The sequence below is a fragment of the Henckelia pumila genome, chromosome 3 (assembly GCF_033568475.1).
Source record: "Henckelia pumila isolate YLH828 chromosome 3, ASM3356847v2, whole genome shotgun sequence".
Lineage (NCBI taxonomy): Eukaryota > Viridiplantae > Streptophyta > Magnoliopsida > Lamiales > Gesneriaceae > Henckelia > Henckelia pumila.
In genome coordinates this window covers 153,380,745-153,403,926 of record NC_133122.1, presented here as the reverse complement: position 1 = coordinate 153,403,926, position 23,182 = coordinate 153,380,745, and the positions used below count along the sequence as shown (strand labels likewise).

General features: G+C 32.6%; 3 protein-coding genes and 1 long non-coding RNA gene across 5 annotated transcripts; 2 read left to right on the top strand and 2 right to left on the bottom strand.

The window, feature by feature from the left end:
• Positions 1-1,260: 1,260 nt before the first annotated feature.
• On the bottom strand, positions 1,261-2,617 carry LOC140892361 (uncharacterized). Its single transcript, XM_073301217.1, has 2 exons — positions 2,137-2,617; positions 1,261-2,033 (listed from the first exon to the last, which is right to left on the bottom strand). Exons 1-2 carry the CDS (start codon positions 2,534-2,536, stop codon positions 1,486-1,488), a joined length of 948 nt encoding a protein of 315 aa, XP_073157318.1. The 5' UTR covers positions 2,537-2,617; the 3' UTR covers positions 1,261-1,485.
• Positions 2,618-4,974: 2,357 nt separating this feature from the next.
• Positions 4,975-5,856, bottom strand: LOC140886133 (uncharacterized). The gene is made up of 3 exons (XR_012151439.1): positions 5,731-5,856; positions 5,477-5,555; positions 4,975-5,373 (listed from the first exon to the last, which is right to left on the bottom strand). It is a non-coding gene; the product is annotated as an uncharacterized lncRNA (long non-coding RNA).
• Positions 5,857-10,863: 5,007 nt separating this feature from the next.
• LOC140891468 (uncharacterized) lies at positions 10,864-16,382 on the top strand. Its single transcript, XM_073299964.1, has 16 exons — positions 10,864-11,032; positions 11,162-11,196; positions 11,370-11,481; positions 11,582-11,679; positions 12,457-12,553; positions 12,657-12,746; positions 12,830-12,892; positions 13,003-13,077; positions 13,158-13,223; positions 13,295-13,372; positions 13,494-13,598; positions 13,692-13,769; positions 13,873-13,992; positions 15,599-15,642; positions 15,821-15,878; positions 16,105-16,382. Exons 1-16 carry the CDS (start codon positions 11,000-11,002, stop codon positions 16,111-16,113), a joined length of 1,161 nt encoding a protein of 386 aa, XP_073156065.1. The 5' UTR covers positions 10,864-10,999; the 3' UTR covers positions 16,114-16,382.
• A 1,336-nt stretch (positions 16,383-17,718) lies between these two features.
• Positions 17,719-21,234, top strand: LOC140891991 (uncharacterized). Of its 2 annotated transcripts, XM_073300711.1 has the most exons (3): positions 17,719-18,010; positions 18,100-18,152; positions 20,502-21,234. In XM_073300711.1, exon 3 carries the CDS (start codon positions 20,593-20,595, stop codon positions 21,013-21,015), a length of 423 nt encoding a protein of 140 aa, XP_073156812.1. In that variant the 5' UTR covers positions 17,719-18,010; positions 18,100-18,152; positions 20,502-20,592; the 3' UTR covers positions 21,016-21,234. The 2 variants fall into 2 exon arrangements, with proteins under 2 accessions (XP_073156812.1, XP_073156813.1); XM_073300712.1 differs by lacking the exons at positions 17,719-18,010; positions 18,100-18,152 and adding an exon at positions 19,694-20,228.
• The last annotated feature ends 1,948 nt before the right edge of the window (positions 21,235-23,182 follow it).

Genomic DNA, 23,182 nt, shown 5'->3' with positions numbered 1-23,182 from the left:
GAAAGCACCCATATAAAAAATGTGTATTATTTCAAGTTGAATATATAATTAGCATATTTGTGGTACAGAAAAGTATATACTTGGTTCGAGATTTTCCTATTTTTATGTTCAACATTGTTGACGAACAGTTAACATGGTATGTAAAGCTCGATTTGTCTCTTGTATAATGAAGTTATAATGATGTGTTCCTTTGCTAAAAAAAAAGGTTTACTTTTGCAAGATTTATTAGTGTTTTTTCAGAAGGGTACCACATATTGGGAGTAAAAATAAACTAGGAATAAACGGACATGATAATAAACAATACCGTATTTTGAGGATACGATGATTCACGACCTGAGAATTGAGATTCATTCATTAGGTTAATTTAAGTAATGCTTGAAAATATTTATAAAAAGTGATTATCAATTTTTCTTTATAAAATTTTATAACGCAAAAATCCATAATCATTTTGCTTGAAATGCATAATCACTTTTTTTAAAACATTTGCAAACATTACCAGATTATTTATTGATGATTTCACCTCCTACACGGACCTAGCCGAGTTGAAGCTAGGCCTAGCATCTCAACTGTTAACCAAATGTGGTACTACGGGTTAACGAAATGTTGTCTTAGCTCAATATCCCAATGGTGTTGTATCTAGGTGGTGTACCGTATTGTACCGCAATTTATACTGTACGTATCGAAAATTATGATATAAGAAAATGTTATATCGATACGGCACTGAAATTCTCGGTATACCGAAATTTTTGATACATATAATTAAAATATCAATTATATTTTACGATATATCGAAATTTCGGTATGATATTGATATATACTGTTTTATATCGAAAAAAACCTTATATTTTTTAAAAGTAAAAAATTTATTGTTTATAAATATTAATATTTTTAAATTTTTTTATATTATTTCGCTATTTCAATATACCGATATATATCAAAATTTTCAAATTTCATAACGTTACCCTACCGAAAAATTCAATATATATCGTTACCGTACAATAATACCCTTGGGCATTGGGTACCTTGCTTGAACTCAAGCCACGTACGTGATGATTGATGTAAGGCCTAAATAGGGCATATTCGAACCTGCATGGGCCAAATCCATTTTTTATATGTGTGCTTATCATGACCATGAAAATACATAGGGGTCGAAAGACCCAATAGAATACATATTCTCATAAGTCCTCCCCCTTGCCATTAAGTTACAACATCACACACACACACAGAAACATATACATATATGCATATTCTTGGGCTAAGTTTTGCATGAGAAGCTGCACATTAATATTATTACTTAGTATAATATGACATCTCTGAATTAATTATACTCTTCGGGGTTAATCACACCCCAACACATAGCCAAATTCAAACACACACATGCATGCACAATATTTTTCACAGAATACATATATATATATATGTTTCACTAGTACGAACACAGAGTTGCGCAAGCCAAGAAATCCTGGGCTTATATATATTTTCTCGTCAATTAGTCAGAAGGACGCCGTTGTATCTTCTTGCGGCTTCTCTGCTGTCTATAGTACTACCTCCACTATAATTAGTTTTTGCATAAGGTCCAGCCCCGGGTGCTCCGTTCCCATACCGCCTACGTGCCTCGGTGCTATCAATGGTTTCTTGATGGTAGTTTCCCAGCTCTTCTATTTTTGGCTGTGGATTGAACCGCTGATCAGGACTACCACTCGCATTTGGCTTAAATTTGGACGTTTCGTGGCTTGTTAATTCGTTTCTTGGTGGTGTCCCGAATGGAGCCATACGACCCCGAGTAGTGTCATAATCGTTCCCCTTTTGAGTTGATATAGGGACTGAGTATTTAGGAGGGCTATAGCCATTTATTATGCCGGGATTTGCATGTTCGTATTCTTGATGATCTTTAAGATAATTTGATCTAGACCCTTGTCTATTCAACCCGTTTCTTCTGTTATTTTCATCATCATGATAATGGTATTCTTGTTCTTTCATGTTATTTGGCCTTGTCCCTTTAGTATTGTTGACGCGTACATCGTCATCATCATCTGTACATGCACAATTGATATCAAAATCAAGATCAAACCGACTTATCATCTGTATATATATATTATTGGTATGATCAAAGTCACGATAAACCGTAGATCTTACAATATTGATGATGTTCTTTTGTTGGAGGGCTATGGAACCTGACCCCATTGTCCCAAGGCGAATCCTTGATCGGTCGGCGTACTCTTTCGTCGTGGGATTTGGGAGAGAATTCATTCTTCCTACCCGATAGGTCCTCCGTTATTGGGCTAGGGATCATGTATTCTCCATGATCTGCAGCCATGCCGGGGAAACGTCTATACTTCACGACTGCTTCGGTTCTACTACTCCTGGCCACATATCGCTCGGAGTTGTGACTTTCGTAGCCAACTATGGGATGCTCCACACCGTTGTGATCGACTATCACTGGGCGATGGACGTGCCCGAGCTCTCCCGATTTCTGGTTGTTGTAAGTGTTGTGCCCGTGGCCTCCAATATTCTTGTTGCTACCGAACCATGACATTTCTTCGGGCACAGAACTAATAATTATAGCTCTCAATATATATTTGTGTCTTGTGTTTTGTGTTTTCTTGATATATTACCTCGGCCATATTTATATAGGAACCGTGATGTGTTTGTAATTAATTCCCTGTGAAATATCACAACAAATTATATTCTAGTTTCGTGGTAGTGGTATGATTGATTCCTTCTTGATTTCGCGTGAGCATCCATTTTATCCATTAGAATTTTCCCTTTAATTGCATGATTGAGGAATCAAATTCGTATGCAAGGGTAATTCAGTCAAAACTTACCATGAAATCTCAAGTTATTCTTATTAATGTTTTATTTATTGATTAGTTCCTAAATAAATAAATAAATAAATATATATGTATATATATATATTGTATGTACACACATGTTAAGACATGAGTTTTATCTCGAAAGTATTCCAAAAAATAAAAAATAAAAAAATAGTTTTATCTCGAAAGTTTCCATGTCTCACAAGATATGCAGATGGAATCGAGTTCTATTTTAGAGACATAGGAATTTATTTTCCCAACCTTGACGAGTCATCGCTATATTGGCCTCTCAAAATTAAAGGTGGAAAGCTTTTACGACTCGAATAGGATCTCATCAACCATTTTAACATTCATTTTTTACTTCACAATTATTTTCTTTTTTCGGATATATCTTGATGTGATCCCAAAATTTTCTTCCTCAATCTTTGTGATTCCTCCGCCTGTTTTTACCTGAAAACCATGAAAAAACGGTTAGGGCCATCGGGATTCCTCCCAGAATGACCCCTCCGTTGCCTAAGTCGGGTAGAGAAAACATGGAAGAAAAAGTAAAAGAAACTGATGGGAGAAACATCATGGAGAAAGTGGAGAATCCCTCTTCCCACATTATTTGTGTAATAAGGAAGAAAACAATATATATCTTAGAAACTTTCGTGTTGTTTTGATTTGTAAACCGTTTACCACCATGATGCGGGTCCACTAGAATATTTAGAGCATTTTTCATTGAAACTTTCTTTGTCTTTTCTCCAAAGTTGAAAGACAAAAATTGAAGAATAATGGTTTGACTAGTGGTAGACCTAATTTGAAGAGGGGGCCAATTTCGAACAAGGAGTGTTCTTGGATGTTTGAATCTTTTTGAGCAAGGTGTGCTCTTGGAAGCTTGTAGATAGTGTTTACTATTTCAAGAGTTAAATTGTTCACAACTTGGTTGGAGCCATAAATCAATCTTTTGAGATTGATAGGTAAAAATATCTTAAACACTCTATGGATGTTTAATATTTTTGAATGATGCACATGTGCTCGGTTTTTACATAAAATTTTTAAACTTCCGTTGCGCTTTTGGGCACAAGAGAACCGATCCAACAAGTGGTATATGACCCATGATCTGATGAGATGTGTGACCCATATTCTGATAATTCTGACAAGTCCAGACGCGGGTTTAGATAGTGAGTATCTGAGAAGTTCAAGCCTAGTAATAATCATCTGATGCACAACCACCACCGACATTCTGCTTATTGCTCATAAATCCCGACCTAAGTTCAAGTAAAAAATGGATACATCCCGAGATATCATCACATGATACTCCGGGATGTATTCAAAGACATCAATATTAATTTAATTTTGTACAATTTGTATTATTTTACTGTCACAACGTGATCAATGTTGATAATATTGATTATGGCACTACAAAAAAAGTATCCTCTAGAAGCGATTTTTTAACCTTTAAGAGCGGCTTTCAACCGCTCCTATACTTTTACCAACGGTTTTAAATTCGATCCTCTTGTTGACGCCCTTATATTTTATTATAGAAGCGGTTTTTTCAACCGATGGTACAAGTTGATAAACCGCTCCTATTATACACTATAGGTGCGTTTCGAAACCAATTTTACATGTTATACATATAACAACAGTTCCTAACCGCTTATGAATCAAAAAATTTAGGAACATTTTAAATTCGCTCTTGAAACTTCTAGGTGTAAGAACAGTTTAAACTGCTCCAAATACTATAGATAAAAGAGAGATTACCAACCGTTCCCAAAATAATGGTTTTAGAAACGGTTTTAATCTATTCCTAAAGCCTAATATTTGGGATGGTTTGAAACCGCTCATCAAGCCGTGGATACAAGAGCATTTTCAAACCATCCTTAAGATAAGGGATTTAGAACCATTTCTAATTCTATTTTAAATCACATGTTGTGGTGCTATTGCATCTCGTCAATATGGTACTTAAGAGTAGTTCGAGACAACTCTTTTTAATTAAATGCATTAAATTGTTTTTCCAAAATAATATAAATTATTGATGTCAATTCATCCATCAATATAAAAAAAAATGCAAATACTAATCTATTAAGAAAGAAAATATTTTACATTTAACATCTCAAATCTCAATGCACAAAATCAACATTAGAAAAATATTAACAAACTATTATCCACAGTACTAACATCAAATAAATAAAACATTTCTTCAAAATTCAATCTAAATATATTTTCTTCTTCTTTTTCATATATCCTCTAGAGCCCATCATGAATCCACTGATTTCTGCTGCTTCCGTTATTGCTGTTGGATTAGCCGTAGGGCTTGCTTCTATTGAACCTGGAGTTGGTCAAGGGACTGCTGCGGGTCAAGCCGTAGAGGGTATCGCAAGACAGCCCGATGCAGAGGGAAAGATACGAGGTACCCTTTTGCTTAGTCTAGCTTTTATGGAAGCTTTAACAATTTATGGATTGGTTGTAGCATTAGCACTTCTATTTGCGAATCCTTTTGTTTAATTTTAGAAATAGGAAAAATATGTCGTTTGCTTTTTCAAAGCGGCTCCGTGCATCCTCTAATCCCTCAAAATATCTGAATCACGAGGATGATTATTTCAATTTAAAAAATCAATTCGCCTATTTAATCATAAAATCAATTATTAAACAATGAAATTAAATAAATTAGTACGTCTTACGCGGGGCAACACCGAGGAGGCGAGGACAAGGGTTTCGGTGGTGGCCTCTGAATAGCTCAAGTCACGGTACATCTTGCAACTGCACGGATCATCAGGAAAAAAAAAGTAAACAAAAGCGGCATGAAACAGAGATGATCGAAGAAGAAAAACACCATTCATTTGTCCATGAAACTAAAAATTAATTAAACCATGGTATCTTCAATCAATTTTATCCTGAAAGTCAGATTGACTGAAAAAAAATACTAAGCCAATACCTCGCTTCTGTATTTTATTAGAAGGTTTCAGAACCCCTTTACATCTAAGGCTCGTCGAAGCTGGAGAAAATACCTTAGAAACAAAAATCAAAGGCCGTGTAGGGCTGGATTAGTGGCGGCACAAAATATAAAATTACTAAGTGATAAACATGACCTTCGAAAATCGAAATCGAATGCCATGTAGAACTGGATATGGCGGCAGAAAAATGGAGAAGGATCGAGATGTACTTAGGGAGTGTTTGCAATCACTAAAAAAAAATGATTGTTAGCTTTTGGTTTAAAAAAATCATTTTTGTGTGTTTCTTAAACCTAGATTATGTGTTAGCTTATGCTTAACTTAATTAAAATCCAAAAGCTAGTCATGTGGTGATTATGATTCTCAAAAAATGATTCTAATAAGAAGGTCATTGTTAAAATCACTCTAATCACTTATTTATCAAACACTACTCAACTTTGATTTTTAAATTTTCACATTTGTTTCCAAACACTATCAACTTTTGATTTTTCTTAACTTTTTTATAATCTATAAAATAATCACTTTTACAAAAACACAATCTATTGCAAACACTCCCTTAGAAATGAAATGAGAATTAAAATGCGGAAAAAAGAGCGTAAGGACGGAAAATAAATAAGAGAGGGAATTTGAAATGAGGAGCGCGAATCTAAAAATTTGAATTTGTGGATTATCAAGAGAGGCTCTATTTCTAGAATGCATGAGAGCAGAATTTTCGATTGTGGTTAATGGAAAATTGGAAATAGACCCACGTATAAAGGTTAGGGAAAGAAAAGAGAGAGCTTAGTTTATGGTATTAATATATATATTTTTTTTCTTATAGAAATCAAATTAATCGTATTTTATTAAACTAAATTATTTAATTTAGCTATTTTTAAAATGAAAATTTTCACCTCAAATCATTTATTAAATTTTAGCAAATTTCTGATCGAAAATAACAATATTTTGAATTTTTGGTATTTTAAACATTATATATATTTAAAAAATTATAGAAAATTATTTTTTGCTTGTTTGGTAATTTTTTCCGTCGAACTAATTATTACATAGTTAAATGCAAAGTGGATGGAATTGAATATTAAAAATTATAAGTAAAAGCAATAAGTTTATAAAAAAACTGGGTATTATTAATTAATAATGTAATGTTTTAGGAATTTGAGATTTAAAAATATATGACTTAATATAAATTGTTTAGGCAAAGTAAAATGTTTTTTAGAAATAAAGTAAATTATTTGAAGAATTCTTTTAAGGTAATGAATTGAAGAATTTTATTGGGTTATAAAAGAATAAGTTCAAAGAATATAAAATTTATTTTATACTAGCGGATCATGATATATACGATGTGTGTATTTCTTAGAAAAACTAGAGAATGAAGTAAATTTATTTTTTCCCATGAAACTTATTAATATTTGAAAATTGAAATACTATGAGAGAAAATTAAATGTAAATACAACTTTGATATATAATTGGATAAATAAATAATGTCTTGAGAAATGAGAATTATAAAATATATTTCATCATCATATAAAATTTAGTTGGTAAATGGATTTTAACTTTAATAAATAGTATAAATGATTATATATATTTAGAAAAATGATTAAATTTATATGTCACTAATCAAAATTATATATATATATATATATATATATATATATATATATATATTTCAATTAAGTAATCAAAATCATATTGTTTTAGATTTTGCTTCTCTAAATAAGTAGTGAAAGTTAAGACTTAACGTAATAGTTTTGAATTTTTGTTTGGTTTTTCATTCCTATTTTTCCGGATTGTTGGCATTGTGCATAACATATCAAAAATATTTGATGTCACACCAGTATTTTCTAACGTAATATCAATGCACCAGCAAAATAGGACTAAAAAGATCAAAATTAATGTACAAAGACTCCACTTTGACAATTTTAGAAAACCAAAAACAAAAGTGAAGTTATTGGACGAACAAATATTATCCGCACATATATACACATGAAAATGTGACATATGATGAGTATAGTTTGGTTTCAGATAAAGAAAAAAAAATGAAATCAGATAAATTGTATTTGGTGATTCATGAACCCGGCCTATTTTAAGCAGGATTGATCCACTTCCATTACTTTCACCTCGAAATCTTATCATCATCACTAATATTATTGTTTTTTTTATTATATATATTCTTTTATTTTATTAGTAACAATAATTATTATTGATATTGATTTATTTAAAATAACAATATATTGTTGCTCCCAACAGCTATATCAATACGAGCCGTTTATAGCAGCAGTTTACATCAACCATTTCTAAAAGTATACAATAAGAGTAGTTTAAAAAGCAATCCTAAAACAATGGAGCAAAAGAAGCAGTTTTACAGCAGCAATTTACGCAAATTGCTTCTAAATCTATTCTATAGGAGCGGTTTTAAACTGTTCCTTAAGGTTCAAGTAATAAAAGCGGTATATAGTGGCGGTTTATACAAAACCGTTGCTAAATATATTTAATATGAACACTTTCAAAATTGCTCCTAAAAACAATATCAATAGGAACATTTTACAGCAACGGTTATTATAAAACGTTGCTAAAACTACTCAATATGAACGATGTTAAAACCGACCTTAAAAGGCTAAAAAATAGGAACAGTTTAGTTCAAACCGCTTCCGTTGTTCGATTTTAAAGAGCGATGTTGAAGCCGCTCCTAAAAAACCGTTTCTAAAAAAAAAATTGTAGTGTGGGGAATGTCTAAATTAAAGAATGAGTAGTTAGTGCGTTTTAATAAATTTTTATTTCTAAATGTTTAAAAATATAATGTATTGATGATATCCAAGAACAATCGAGTAGTTGGGTGGGCAATTGCTCGGATAGGTAATAAGAAGATCCCGACCAATAACAACCAAGTGATCGAGTAGTGATTGTTTCCGGCGTGATCACTCCGATGCTTCAGTTAGCAAAAAAAAAACGAGTATGCTAGAAAATCAAGAGAAAAATGTAGAGAGTAATTAATTCTGAAAGTAGCGTTCATGTCATACCTTGTCGCGTGGTATTAGTAGAAACCTGAAATGGAGGGGCAACCCCAACGTTCCCGGATAATGGCCAAGACTGGGGATCGTGGCTTGTGCTATGAGCATATTCGGAGACGTGGCGACGTGGGGAAGTCACACTCCTGATTTGTATGTCGCTTTAGGGTATTTTGACTCAGTCTTGGGATCTTTGTGGTTTATCTGATCACCCTCTCTCCCACTTATCAACCTCCCAAGCTAGGTATTTGCCTTCGGGCTTTCGCCACCTCTTCCATGGTCTATTTCGGTGACCCGAGTCCTCCATCCATCCTTCCGGGCCTTCTCATCTTGACCCGAGTTTGGTGATAACTTGAGATGTTCCTGGGATATCATATCTAAAAAATTATTATTTTTATATTTGCCACTGCAACGTTTTCTGTCTAGGGGTGAATTTGTCATTGGTGCAAGAGCGAACAAAATTATTGTGAGATCATTTCATTTTGAATTTTACGAGACGAGTTTTTTTTATCTGTTTCGATAAATGAAATTTTTTTTTAAAAAAATAATATTTTTCGCTCCAGATATGAAATGAGTTGACTAATCTCATGGATGTAAATTCATGAGGTCGTTTCACAATAGACCTACTTATCACAATAACACCGTCACATTCTATTCCCAAATCGAAGAATTCGGGGACACAAAAAATAATCGAGAACTAATGTATTCTATGGTAGTGTTTGACAAAGTTTATACTTTTGTAAAAAGTGATTACATTTATAACTTGTCAAAAACTGAAAAAAAAAAAAAAACAGAAGTAGATAGTATTCGAAAACAAAAGTGAAAAACTAAGTATCAAAGTTGAATAGTGTTTGATAAATAAGTTATTATAGTTATTTTAACATATCAATTTTTTTTTTTTTTACTATAATCACTTTTAGAAAATCAAAATCAGAATCACCATATGACTAGCTTTTGAATTTTAATTAAATTCCGTATAAGTTAACATATCATTTGAGTTTAAAAAATACACTGCAAGTCAATATCTAATAATTATCATTTTTTCAAATGTTGCAAACTGTCCTTATATATGAAAGGAAAAATCTGAAAAATGCATCAATAAGAGGAAATTGATGGAGGCCTAACGTGTAGCAAAAGTGGAGTGCACATCCTACTTCAACTTTGTCTACGTACTACGAGATGGAAATATTTGCTGCTCTTCAAATTGACCTAGTCGGTATTATTTTGATTAGAGAAAAATACTTGAAAACAAATACTATTTCTTGCAATGTTGATACAAAATTTTAGATAAGTTTATTCATTTCGATAATAATCACCTTTTTGTTCATCTTATGTATATATAAAGAATTTCGGTGAATAAAATGATTTGGAAATGTTTTACATGGGACATATTCACAAAAGAATTATCTCTATTTGTATGTATGTATGTATGTATGTATGTTTTATTAAAAAAATGAGAATGTAATCTGATGAACCATTTTACAAGTTATTATGGATAAAGTATGAGAAATATTCTCTTAGATTAGTTTTTCTGTGCTCGAGATCCATTCCTCATTGTAGATCTAAAATTTTATATGGAGCTAAATATGTATTTTCAGGTGAGTTTCTGGTTTCAACACCGTTTTATATATATATATTATGAAACAGTCTCACAATTTATGTCTAAAAAATTAATCAATACGATTTATATGTTTGCATATGTCTGCAATGAAAAATAATACTTTTGATATAAAAATAATTTTTTTCATGGGTTGGATGAGATCAAAGATTCATTTCACAGAATTGATTCATGAAAACGGTCTCCTCCTAGAGTACAAACAAGACTTCCATTATTCTGGTCGATATGAATCTACGACAGAAAGAGCAACGCTTGAATCTCAAAAATTGCATTAGTGGATGATAGTTTTGTGTCGAATTTTTATTTTTATACGACTTGAAAGATTTATATAGTAACCATTTTAATCTCAAGATTATACATAAAAATAAAAACTTAAACACAAAAATTTGTATGTCAAAATTTGATGTACATTCATAATCTTTTGAGTTGTATGAAATATGAAGATGAGAAGGGTACAAGTGTTCTTTTTTCCCCAATTGTTTGAAAAAGTATTCTCGAAACAAACATGTCCGTATAATCACTCTCTCCCTTTCCAATTATCTCTTATTATTTCAATTTCAAATTTCCCCACCATTCAGATCTACGCTTCGTCTTCCTCATTTCAACACTCTCTCTTTCTCTGCAAATACACAAGGAATGTCTCCTTCTGAATTCGACTCCGATCGCAGAGTAATTCTCTTAATTAAAAACCCATTTCGTTTTTTTTTTGTACTTTGGTAGCCCGACTCATCTGGGAAACCCATTTCGTTTTTTTCAACTGTAACTCTTCTGTTGTGGTGTGCGTGGTTTTTTCTGCAGGGATCTTCTGCTAATCCAACTCCTCTTGGTGGAAGGTAAGCAAAAAACAGCATTACGAACTCTGGGTTTTTGTTCTTTACTGAAACGTTTCAGTTTATGATACGATGTACCGCTGAAAGTTATAGTGACGAAAGATAATCAATGTTCTTTGTCTTTTTGTGGCCATTTTTGACGTTTTAATACGGAAGTGTTCGAACATTTTCTCTAGTGAGTATGCATTTGCGGACGTGAACAACTTGGAGCACTGTGCCAAGTATTTGAATCAAACCCTCGTGACCTTCGGCTTCCCTGCTTCGCTTGATCTCTTCGCTAATGATCCGGTAGATTACTTTATAATGTGTTATTATTCTTTGAGGTTTTAGTGTAAATATTTGTGATAATGCTTTAAATTTGGTTATTCTTTTACCCGATTAAATACAGGTTTCGGTAGCTAGAACTTGCAATTGCATGTATGCATTGTTGCAGCAGAGACAGAGGGACATTGAGTTTAGGGAGTCAGCCAATGAACAGAGGCAACGGTACCTTCTATTTCTTTTTGACTGTGATGGTTCTGATAATGTTTATTTGCTCAATTTGAAGATGAATGTTTTTTTTGTTGCTATTTCTACTCATAATTATGTGATGAATAAATGCATCAGATATTTAGTAAAGAAAACTGTATAAAGATGATGAAGAAAACGACTTTATTTTTGTGTGATTTAGCTCAATTGTGGTTGCATTTCGTCAAAAGAAAACAAGATAAAGTAAACGCTGATGAAACACTATGACTTATTTGTGTGGACATTTGTTCTTAATTGAGACTAAGATTTTCTTTGGATTTTGGAGGGGCTGTTTCTAAAGTGGCTTTAGTACTTTGATTATTGAGGTGATATGGTGAACACAGAGTATTCTGTGGTTACTTTAATTTAGAGCGAATGAATGATGTTGAAAGTTTGAGATACTCTGTAAATCACGTTGATTCATTGTATTGATATTTGGAAGGATGGGCAGATTAAATGGTTTTGGTCAAAGCTGCACTCAAACATGGTCTCCTGCGAGCTTGTCCTACACAGTTGATATATTCCCATGACTTAATTTGCTGTAAACTGGCAGGATATGTTCTATTTCGATATAGAGAGTGCTTTTCATATTGTATTAGCAAATATTTGTGGCCACCTTATATTTTAAATTAAACGAGGAAACAAAAATAAATTTTATTCTCATCACAATTCGCACGGGATTCATCCTTCACTCCTTTTAGCTTTTCCGCTCCTTATATGAAGAAAATGACTCATGGTTTCTTACTCCTTTTGAAGACTCATGTCAGACATTTCAAGGTTGGAAGCCAAGGTTGAGAGGTTGGAAGCACAGTTATCTGGCAAAGATAGGGACATAGCAACAATGACTAGAACGGTTAGCAAAAAATCTAACCAGTTTCTGGCATGAAATTGTTCATATATGAACTGACCTGATATTGGTACAAAACTTCACTATATGTATCAATCTACATGAATAGGAAGCTAAAGCTACTGCAGTTTTCAAGGCTCAAATTGATAAGTTGCAGCAGGAACGAGATGAATTTCAGAAGATGGTTTTGGGTAATCAGGTATTCACCTATCCATCTTTGATTGTCACATTGCTCATGGTCATTGTATTAATAGATTTTAAAAAAATTTATACAATACGCAGCAAGTTAGAACTCAGCAGATACATGAGATGAAGAAAAAAGAGAAAGAGTATATAAAGTTGCAGGTATGTTGTATGTTGTGTTTGCTTTCCTTATTGGCCCGATTGGAAGTGTAATATAAATCATGAAGGGAGTATTGTCAAGTTAAACTGCTAGAATGGGCTATTTCTTACAGGAACGTCTTAATCAAGTATTAATGGAGAAAAAGAAGGAATCTAGATCAGGAATGGAAATTATGAATCTACTACAGGTAAAAAATGTATTAGTCTTGCTCTATGAATGTAGCTTCATATAAATTATTTTGTTGATATTTTTATTTTGTGCCAACAGAAAGAAGGCCGACCACGTGGTACTTGGAATGGAAAAAAGGCCGATAATGAGTTCTACAAAAAGATTGTATGTACCCAAATGAAACATTTAAGTTTCTCTTGCCTTTCTCGAATGTCACATGACTTTGTTGCTTTTAGGTGGATACTTATGAAGTCAAAAATCAAGAACTAGTTGCTGAGAATGCTGATTTGAGGGCATTGCTACGTTCAATGCAGGTATCAATTCAAGTTTCTGCAAATAGTGGCACAGCTAACTCCATCACTTAGACGTGATTTACTGTGATGAAGATCTTTTACTTTGCAAGTATATGTTTTTGAAGCTTAAAACTGATTTCAGGTTGATATGCGTGAATTCCTAAATGCTCCAAATGGGAAGCAGTCCTGTCCTGTCAATGAGAGGCCAGATACAGACCCTTCACAGTCCCCATTAGGTGGAAGGACGGTGTGTCAGAATTTCAGAAAAAAGAATATCACTTTTTTGTATGCAGCTTAACTGCCTTAAGAGTTCAATAAGGTTTACTATCTTTGGTTGCAGGACATGTTTGATCTGCCTCTTCACATGGCTAGAGATCAAATAGAAGAAAGTCTCCGAACAAAAATGACTTCTATAAAGGTTGATTAGATTGCAATCTTGTAGATTAGCTATTAATTTGAGAGTGGAACATAATTGTGGAACAGCTAAAGATTTTGTGTGTTCTCCTATTTCAAATTCAAAGGAGCGCATGTTTCAACTCCAAGATTCACATAAGGTGGCAGAACTCACTTCAGATGTAACAGAGAGAGAACTTGAGCTAGAAGCTCAGCTCGTTGAAGCAAGGAGTATCATTCAAGAGCAGGTAATATATGATATTCAGAACTGCATTTCAGATATTTTCGACTGAAAATTAGGATTTATTCCATTAGATGTTATACATGACACTCGATATTCTTAGAATAGTTTGGGCTGTTTGGACCTGGGTTCACGACCCAACATGCTGTTTTGTGGTGCATGTCTGTGCTGCCACAGGATTATCCATTCAGCCGTGCTTTGCATTAACTGCCGGGCAAACACTGGCTGTGACATGTTATATTCCACATTTCCACGTCGTTTCGTCGTGGATTGTTTCCCAACCTTCTAGGTTTTTTAAGCCCATTTTATATCCTTCATTATTAATTATGTTAGGCTGAGAGCAATGATTTTGATTGATCAAGGGTTGTTTGGGCCTACCATGATTAATAACAACAAAGTGTATAAAATGTGTTGAAATGACCTAGAGGAGGTTGGAATAGAATCTGTGATGAAGCAAAATTGAAATTACCATTCATAGCTTCTAGCATGCTCTAGCTATTTTTTACCTGCTTATTCTACATTATATTATATTAAATCAAATTACAATAAAGTCAGTGCAGAGTTTCACTTCTCATGAGGCCTTACAGATGACATTCTTCATTTTCTTTTTTCTTTCCCCACTTGGCTAGTTGAATTCTTGTTGATTTCCACTTGCTGATGTCCAAGAAAGGTCTTCTATTCAACAACCAAGTTACTTTCTGTGTTAATTCCTCATAATAAACAGTTATTTCAATGTTGAGAACATAGGTTCCCGACCTTTGAATGATCGAGTGATTTCTAGAATAGAACTTCAGAATGTTTTTGTGAAATTATAATACAAATCTAATTGACGACCAAATTCTAGAGGAACTCACTTTTTGGCATGCTTTGCACTTATATATTTTCATATTAAATGATTCAGTCTTGGCTGCTAAATATATTAAATGATTCAGCCTTCGCTGCTAAACTTTAGTGAGAATATTTCTGGTGAGTAACCAACTCCTTTTTCACACAAGTTCTCAAAACAAGTTACACAGCTTTATTTACAAACCCATGTTTCGAGCAAATACACACCATGAAATATGGAGAAATTAACGATTTAAATTTGACCTCACTATCATTGGTTAACTGATTTTGTTTTCTCTGTGCATCACAAAATCCCTCGTTGTGGGTTTGTGGGTTTCTTTCTGTTTCTCTTGGTGGGAGGCTCTGAAGAGTGCAAGGATTCTTCCATCTAAGCTGTACCAAATAATCCTCTGTGCTCCTTGCTCTATCTATCTTGCAATTTCTGGCGACGGCTGCTTATGTTGGCCCATGAATCCTGCTCTTGTGCCAACTTGGGATCTAATTTCACATTAATAATCAATTTCACGCCAAGTTTTTATCGAAATTGAACTTTAAGAGTAACCACCTCGTTTTCTTTTTTCCTTTTTTTTATCTGAATATTGAATTTCTTGAATGATACTTATCTATTAGCAATAGTATACAGTCTGAAGGCTTTGCTTCACAATCCATAGAATCCCACAACCCATTATATTTCCTATGTCACAGTTCTCTCCCCGCCTCTAGCTTTTTTTTTTTTAATAATAAAAATATCTAATATATGAAATAACAGCCATCATCTCTTAATGCAGGCATCTATTATGTCTAAACGTCTCAGCAAACCTGAGAGACCGAGGTATGTATTTCTCGTTAAATTCCCTCCCCCCTCCCCTCCCAACTGGAATTGGTCCCCTGGCAGATAACAGTCACAGGCACACACATAAACACACGTGCATATGCATAGTTTTGAAGATGTGTATTTGGAAAAATAGAAAGGACGATCGAATGAAAACTGAAAAAAGGAAGTTGTGCAGGAGATTAAGCGGCCATATGGGTACAGACAGGGACTTCCTGTTGTCATCACCATCTGAGGTGCCATCTATTGCTTCCACTTGTTTTTTTTTTTTTCCTTCTTTTTAAAAAAGAATTTAAGGGTCACATTTTCTATATTATGCCGTTAAAATCTTAATTCACTGCTTCTTTAAGATCGAGTGCATTTATAATGTTAGATTTCTTAACTACTCGCAGCTTTGCTTATGCGCACTCGTATTCTATTAGAGACAAACACTTGTATTCTTACCCATGTATACTTTGTCAGGGGCTGTAGTGATTCGCTCGATCATGTAATTATGACGATCTTTGCCGTTCTTGAGCTTGCCCAAGTCGAAAAATTCTACAACCTATCTAATGATAGCAGTAACACCAATTTTCGAGTCTTGCGAAGTTCTTAAACCCTTTACCATGTATGCTCATTTGTTTAGTAAATACGGCCACACGTGACAATATCGTGTATATACTATTTGACCTTGTAGCCATGTTTTACGATATTGAATCAGCTCAAAGCTTGGCATCTCCAATATTAGCATATCGTTGATCTTGCTTTTCATGGATTCTCTTTGTGTTCACTATTCACATGTTTCAACTACATGTGTGCTGCTGCTCAGCTCGCTCAGGGGCAAACCATTTGATGTGTTGAAAGGATTTAAGACCGAAGGTTTCTATTTTATTAAATATAACATGACCATTTTTCTGCTACTCGTTCAAAAATTACTGTCAAAGCAATAAGTATTTATAGTTCTTCAATCATTTTAACAAATTTTTTATATTGTATATGCACGTATCAATTATTATTGTTATTGTTATTATTATTAGGGGTAATATTTATTTTGATAAACAAATTATTGATAAAATATTAAATTAGTATACGAATTATTGAAAATAGGTTTAATTGGTAGATGATTCAACTAAAAGTCAAGTATATAAATAATGATCGTGAATTATTAAGTCAATATTTGAACAATAATTATTTATCATTTTACGGCCTTTTAAGATATATATACATAGATTTACCTTTAGTAATAATATTAATACATATATAAGAATAATAATATTCTTTCCGACGGTTTTATTAAAAGCGTCGCATTTAAATTACAACCGTCGGAAATGATGACATATAAAAATTGATCGTGATATATTATGTCAATATTCGGACATTAATTATTTTTCATTTTGCGGTTTTTTAAGATGTATATTGACCTTCAGTAATAATATAAATACATACTAGTAAAAAATGCACACACTTTGTGTGTAGAAGAGAAGTTTTTAATGAAATATTGAGTATAAAAAGTTAATTTTGGAATAAATAAATTTGGTATCCTCAAGACAGTTACTATAATAGGCAGATCTTTTATAGAATAGTATAGATATATAAATAATTATATTATTTCCGACGGTTTTGAGTTAAGGGTCGCAATTTGCGACACTTTAATTAAAACCGTCGGAAATTCATATAAATATTGATTGTGTTTTTTTTTAATATTTAGACATTTATTATTTATCTTTATAAGGATTTTTAAAATATATATTTACTGACCTTGATTAATAATATTACTACATTCATAAAGTTAGGCATCGTAAAATAACTAATTGATGTTTTGGTCTATTTTTTAATTCATCATATCCAATAAATATATAATTCATCATATCCAATAGTTAAATGACTCCTCATTAGTTTGCACAATGGATGAATACCTAGCATCATAATAAAATTGATTAATAATATTACTACATTCATAAAAATAATCATATTTTTTACGACGGTTTTTTATTAAAGCGTTGCAAATTGCGACGTTTTTAATACAACCGTTGAATACTTGGTACGACGGGTTTTTAACGGGCGTCGCAAATGATTTTATAAAAAAACGTAGGAACATTATAATTTTCTCTCACGCCGACTCGTTCTTCCTCATTTTCCTTCTTTTATCTAATTTTCTCCCCCCTCTCACAAACCTGACACCTCGCCGCCGCAGCCCCCATTTTCATGATATGTTTCGACCACCCATGCTTCACAATAATTATAGATCTAGAGTCATCACATCTCGAGCTTCAATTTAATTCCATTTTCCCCTTTCAGCCGATTCCCGCGATTCCCGTTCCGAAACAGCCCGCAGACGGCCGTTTGTTGTCACCGCCGTCTCCAGCCGCCGCCTGCCGTGTAGATCCATGTTAGATTTTGAAATTAGGGTTTCGGTTTTGTGCAATTTTTCATTTATTCGAAAATTTAGAATTTATTTGTGTTTATTGTTGGTTGTAGATGCATTATTCAACCCGATTGGGAGGTATTGCTTAATTTTCATATTTTTCCAGGTAATGTTTCGAATTATTTCAATTAATTTTGGTTTTATTTTCGAATTTTTAGGTGTTTATTCGAATTTGTATATGATATTTCGAAGTTGTAGGTATTATTTAAGATTTTTTAGAAATATTGTATGTGTAGTTTTGACACCATTCCTGCGCCTTATTTCGCGCACGAAAAGGGTGCGCCCCTTTTATTTTTTTTAAATTTTAAATTATTTTATTACTTTTTATTATTATATTTATTTGTTTTTTACATAATAATTAAATATCATAACAAAAAATTTGTATTATAATCAGTTAATTTAATCAATAAATATTTAATTATTAATTTAATTTAATATTTATTTATTTAAATAATTATTAAACAACTAAAAAATGTAAATTGTGTTATAAAATTGGAATATATAATCGAAATAATTATATTGAAATACAAATCAAAACTGAAATACATAAAATAAAAAGAATCAATAATTTAATTTATGAATATTAATTAAATAAATTTTAATAATTTTCAAATATTATTTTCAAATAATAATTCCGAGAATATTTTAGCAAAAAATTATAGCTTCAAAAAGCACTTTTTTTAAGAAATGTCTATCAAATCCAAACGGGTTGTAAATTGGTATATATGTACATTTTTCAAATATATAAATATATATATATATATATATTTATATATCTCTTTTATTTTTTACTATTTATTAAAGTTGGGCGCGGTAAAATAACTAAATGGTGTTTTGGTTTTTTTTTTAAACTACCTAAACTACCTTCGTTCCGCCTCTCCATATTTTCATGGTTTCAACTTCCAACCAATTAGGGATGACAATGGGCCGGGTCGGGGACGTGGATGCCTTTCCCATATCCGAATTCAAGCCTGATCCCATACCCGCCCCGATCCCCATTAATTCTTATCGGGAAATCCCCGTACCCATGCCCGCGTGGACTAAGTCCCTATCCCCGTACTCATATTCGAATATTTATATATATATATATATATTATAAATAAATTTTGTTATAATATATATTATATATATATATGAATTAGTAAATTTTATTATATAAAAATATAAAAATTATTATTCAATTTAATAATAAAATACCTAAAATATTTTGGATCAAATTTTTTATTATAATATTAGCTTTTAAAATTAATAAAAATATTTTAAATACAAAATGTTTCAATAAATCAAAAGTATTATTTTATAGAAAATAATGTATCAAAAATTTATTAAGATTATATATTGTTCTAAATTTATAAAAATAAATAATATATATATATATTTAGATTAATATAAATATTTTATAAGTATATGTAACATGAATGAAATTCAAATAATATTTTTATGTTATAAAAAATTACGCTATCATAAACGGATGTATTATAGATAATGTATAAAAATATATATTAACAAAATAATAATAATACTTTTAATTTTAATTTTTTATAATATTTTAGATTTAATAAAATTTGATAATTAAAATATTTGTATATTATTATTATTATTATTATTATTATTGTTGTTGTTATTATTATTATCGGGGCGGGTGGTTCGGGGATGGGATAGCATCCCCATACCCGTCCTAATATGTCCCTGTATCCCATATCCGCCCTAATATGTTTTAGGGACATTTATTCTTTAGCTTTTTAAGGCTTTTTAAAATATATATTTACTGACCTTGATTAATATTATTACTACATTCATAAAGTTGGGCATTTAAAATAACTAAATGGTGTTTTGGTCTGTTTTTAATTCATGACATCCAATACGTGTGTGGTTCAATCATTTTATTCCATTTTGGAAAAGCTAACAGCTGTGTTACATTGGGCCGTCCAAACGAAAGTAATAAGCCCATTATGGGAAATTAGGGCAAAATCTTTATAAAATCCCCCTTTCAGTCCCAATTGATTCGGCAGCCCATCGACGACTCCACTCCAAGTCCCTACATTCACCTTGTCACTCAATTTTGTTAGTTTCATGATTTCCCCTTCGTTTTAATGTTGATTGGCGCAAGAAAATGGGTAAAATGATGAAAATCTCCACATTTGCATACGCAGCATTTTCCGGTCACAACGCCGGCGGTGCGGTGAGCGGCAATTTTCCACACGAGATTTCTGATCCCAGATTTTCTTCACCCTCTTGATCAAAGTTTTCGATCTTTTAAAGCTTTTTGGAGCTGAAGAAAATGATTTTTTTTGTTATCATCGCTATTCCTACTTCATATCTCCTTAAGAATTTTTTAATAAATAATTTTTATCTCGATTGATTGTAATATTTATGAACTCGGTCTATTCAAGTGGTAATCGAGTGGTATTATATTAATATTTATATATTATTAAATATATTTGATTTTTTACAGCTCGTCTTTCTGGAGTTGTGACCGCACGAAAAATATAAGCGAGTTCTGAATTTGATACCTGGGAGCACAGGTCAGATTATCCGACGATTTCATGGAATCCATCGAGGACATATTCGAATCCTCTCTTAATTTAGAAGAAACTCATTTCAAAGAAGGCTATGATGAAGGCTATGCAGATGGATTGATTTCTGGAAAAGAAGAAGGCCATCAAGTGGGTCTGAAAACCGGATTCGAAGTTGGCGAGGAATTGGGTTTTTACAGAGGCTGCATCAACGTTTGGAACTCAGCAATCCGGATTGACCCTGCTTGCTTTTCGGTGAGGATCCAAAAGACCATCAAGCAGATGGATGAGTTGCTCCACAAGTACCCAATTTCTGACCCAGAACACGAGTCAGTTTCTGATATTATGGATTCACTGAGGTTGAAATATAGGGCTATTTGTGCTACTTTAAATGTAAAGTTGGAGTATAATGGATACCCGAAACGTTCTGATGGTGAAAAGACCGTATTTTGATTTATAAGAAATTGAATAGCTATTGCACGTTGTATCTGTAGATTTATCCGAGAGGTTACATTATTAACAAAAATCTCAAGGGTCCTGTTCTTGACTCTTTCAGTTAGTTGTTGGGGGAGTAGTGAATTTATCCTACAATGGGAATGTTTCAATTTCATGTTGAACTTTTTTTGAACTGATATTTTCTGTCCTTAGAATACAATCACAACCAACTTTGCATCTGCTTTGAGTTGATTTGCAGTTTTTCTAAGAGTTTATTTCAATTCCAAGTGGAAGACTTGTTTGAGGATGATCAGCTCTATAACGTCGTCTCATTGCTACTTTTTGTACAACTACTGTCTTCTGCATTGCGTTGTTTTCCTGATCACGATCACCCGTTTAACATTTAGAATACTCTTAATTGACGCAATAGAGTTTCCGCGGAGGTCTCGTGCTTAAACGGTCTTTACGATTTGTTAAATGTAAGTATCTGTTGCATTTGAAAATATAAGCTCTGAAACCCTGATATCTATACCCAATCATGTGATATTTGCTAACTATGCTTCGCTAACTCATGGATTTATGGAGATAGGAATTAGCGATGAGAAGTTATGAATATTGCTATCTTAATTTGTTCTTCCAAATTCCAATTGCACTTCCTTCTTATTGTAGGCAAACTTTATACACAAATTGGTTCAACAGGCTGGGGTTGGAGGACTTTGATTTTGCAGCAGGATTTATTTTCATTCGCATCCCCCTATATTTGATAAATTTGACACTTACCTCTCTTAAATGTTATAATTTTTGTGATTGCTGAGGAAGGTAAGTACCAACTACAATATATACAGAGGGGTGGACGCAAAAATCACTTTTTGCTTCATTATGTCCTAATTTTAGAGTTATGGAATTGCCTGAAACTCTTTTATATTTGATTGTCTGTTTGATTTTCAGTATGGCACGCTAAATGGAGTTATGCCATCCAACTATATATCATTTAACCACATTCATAGTTTATGGACAGTGATCAAGGTCATGTGAAATTGTTATGGCATGGCTCCTCATTTGGTGTTAAAAGAGTTCCATGGATACATTGCAACATCTTTGATACTTTGTACTTGACATCGATATGCGAGTCTCCTTGTATGTGTATCCTTGGCCTGCAACTAAATCATACATCATTAGCTGTTTTATTTTGTTTTTAACTGTTCCCAAATGTAAAGAGGGCCATTCATTTTTCTTTCCCAAGGTAAATACAGTTGAGATCAGATCAAAGCCAATATTGGTCGTTTTTTCGACCTTATAAAGTTTCCCGATGACACAGTTTTATGCAAACTTGGAGGAATAAAAGGCATAAATGGGAGAACTTAAAAAGTCGATCGAACATTTTCTCAGGTTAAATGTATGTTCAATTTTCAAGATTGATCAAAGTGTACAAGTCATTTTAGATATGATGAGTTTGTGGAGATGCAACAACGATGTTCGCGTTTTAAAAGCCTAATATTCTTAGGAGAACTCTGAGATGGATCTTGTGTATGTGTTGTGGAGGAGTTTGTGAAAGGCATTACGGATGTGTTGTGTTATTTTCAGTGCTAATATAAACAATTTTATCTAGAATGGATGCACACATTTTATACAGAAATTTGGAGGTTTTTATTTGAGTACTGCAGTTGATATTTGTGATCGCATACCCATTTAATTCCTAGGAAATTTTAAGCTATCCTTCAGATAGTATTTCAGGTAGTATTTTAAGTATGCATCTAACTATGGATATTAAATGGACTTCATATGTATCAATAAATTACCACCTTCAGATGAACCTTACCCTAAGGATAGTATCTATTCACATGTTTAAATAAAGTACTCAAGGTAGAAAAAAATTAAGTAACCTAATTTATTCTCAATAAGCTTCATGTGATACGGTCTTACACTATAAAAAAAACACGGCGAATTCCTATGATTTTTAAAAAGTGTCGCAAAAATATGCGACGGAACATAACACAATAAATAGAATGAAGTCTGTTGCAAACATAAATTTTGTATCACACAGCATTCCAATTACGTGTACATTCATCCTAGTCATCGCCGCACACGCGTTGCGTGTGTGATAAATACATGAAACAAACTCAGTGAAGTAAAATGATCAAAAAAGACAAACCATGAGAACAAAAACGCACACCTCGATCTGATC

Coding starts and splice junctions, on each gene's coding strand:
- LOC140891991 (XM_073300711.1), top strand. CDS start 20,593: ATGGAATCCATCGAGGACATATTCGAATCCTCTCTTAATTTAGAAGAA.
- LOC140892361 (XM_073301217.1), bottom strand. CDS start 2,536: ATGTCATGGTTCGGTAGCAACAAGAATATTGGAGGCCACGGGCACAAC. Junction 2,034..2,136: donor AAAAGAACATCATCAATATT/GTAAGATCTACG, acceptor GTGCATGTACAG/ATGATGATGACGATGTACGC.
- LOC140891468 (XM_073299964.1), top strand. CDS start 11,000: ATGTCTCCTTCTGAATTCGACTCCGATCGCAGA. Junction 12,554..12,656: donor TAGCAACAATGACTAGAACG/GTTAGCAAAAAA, acceptor CTACATGAATAG/GAAGCTAAAGCTACTGCAGT. Junction 13,993..15,598: donor GGAGTATCATTCAAGAGCAG/GTAATATATGAT, acceptor CTCTTAATGCAG/GCATCTATTATGTCTAAACG.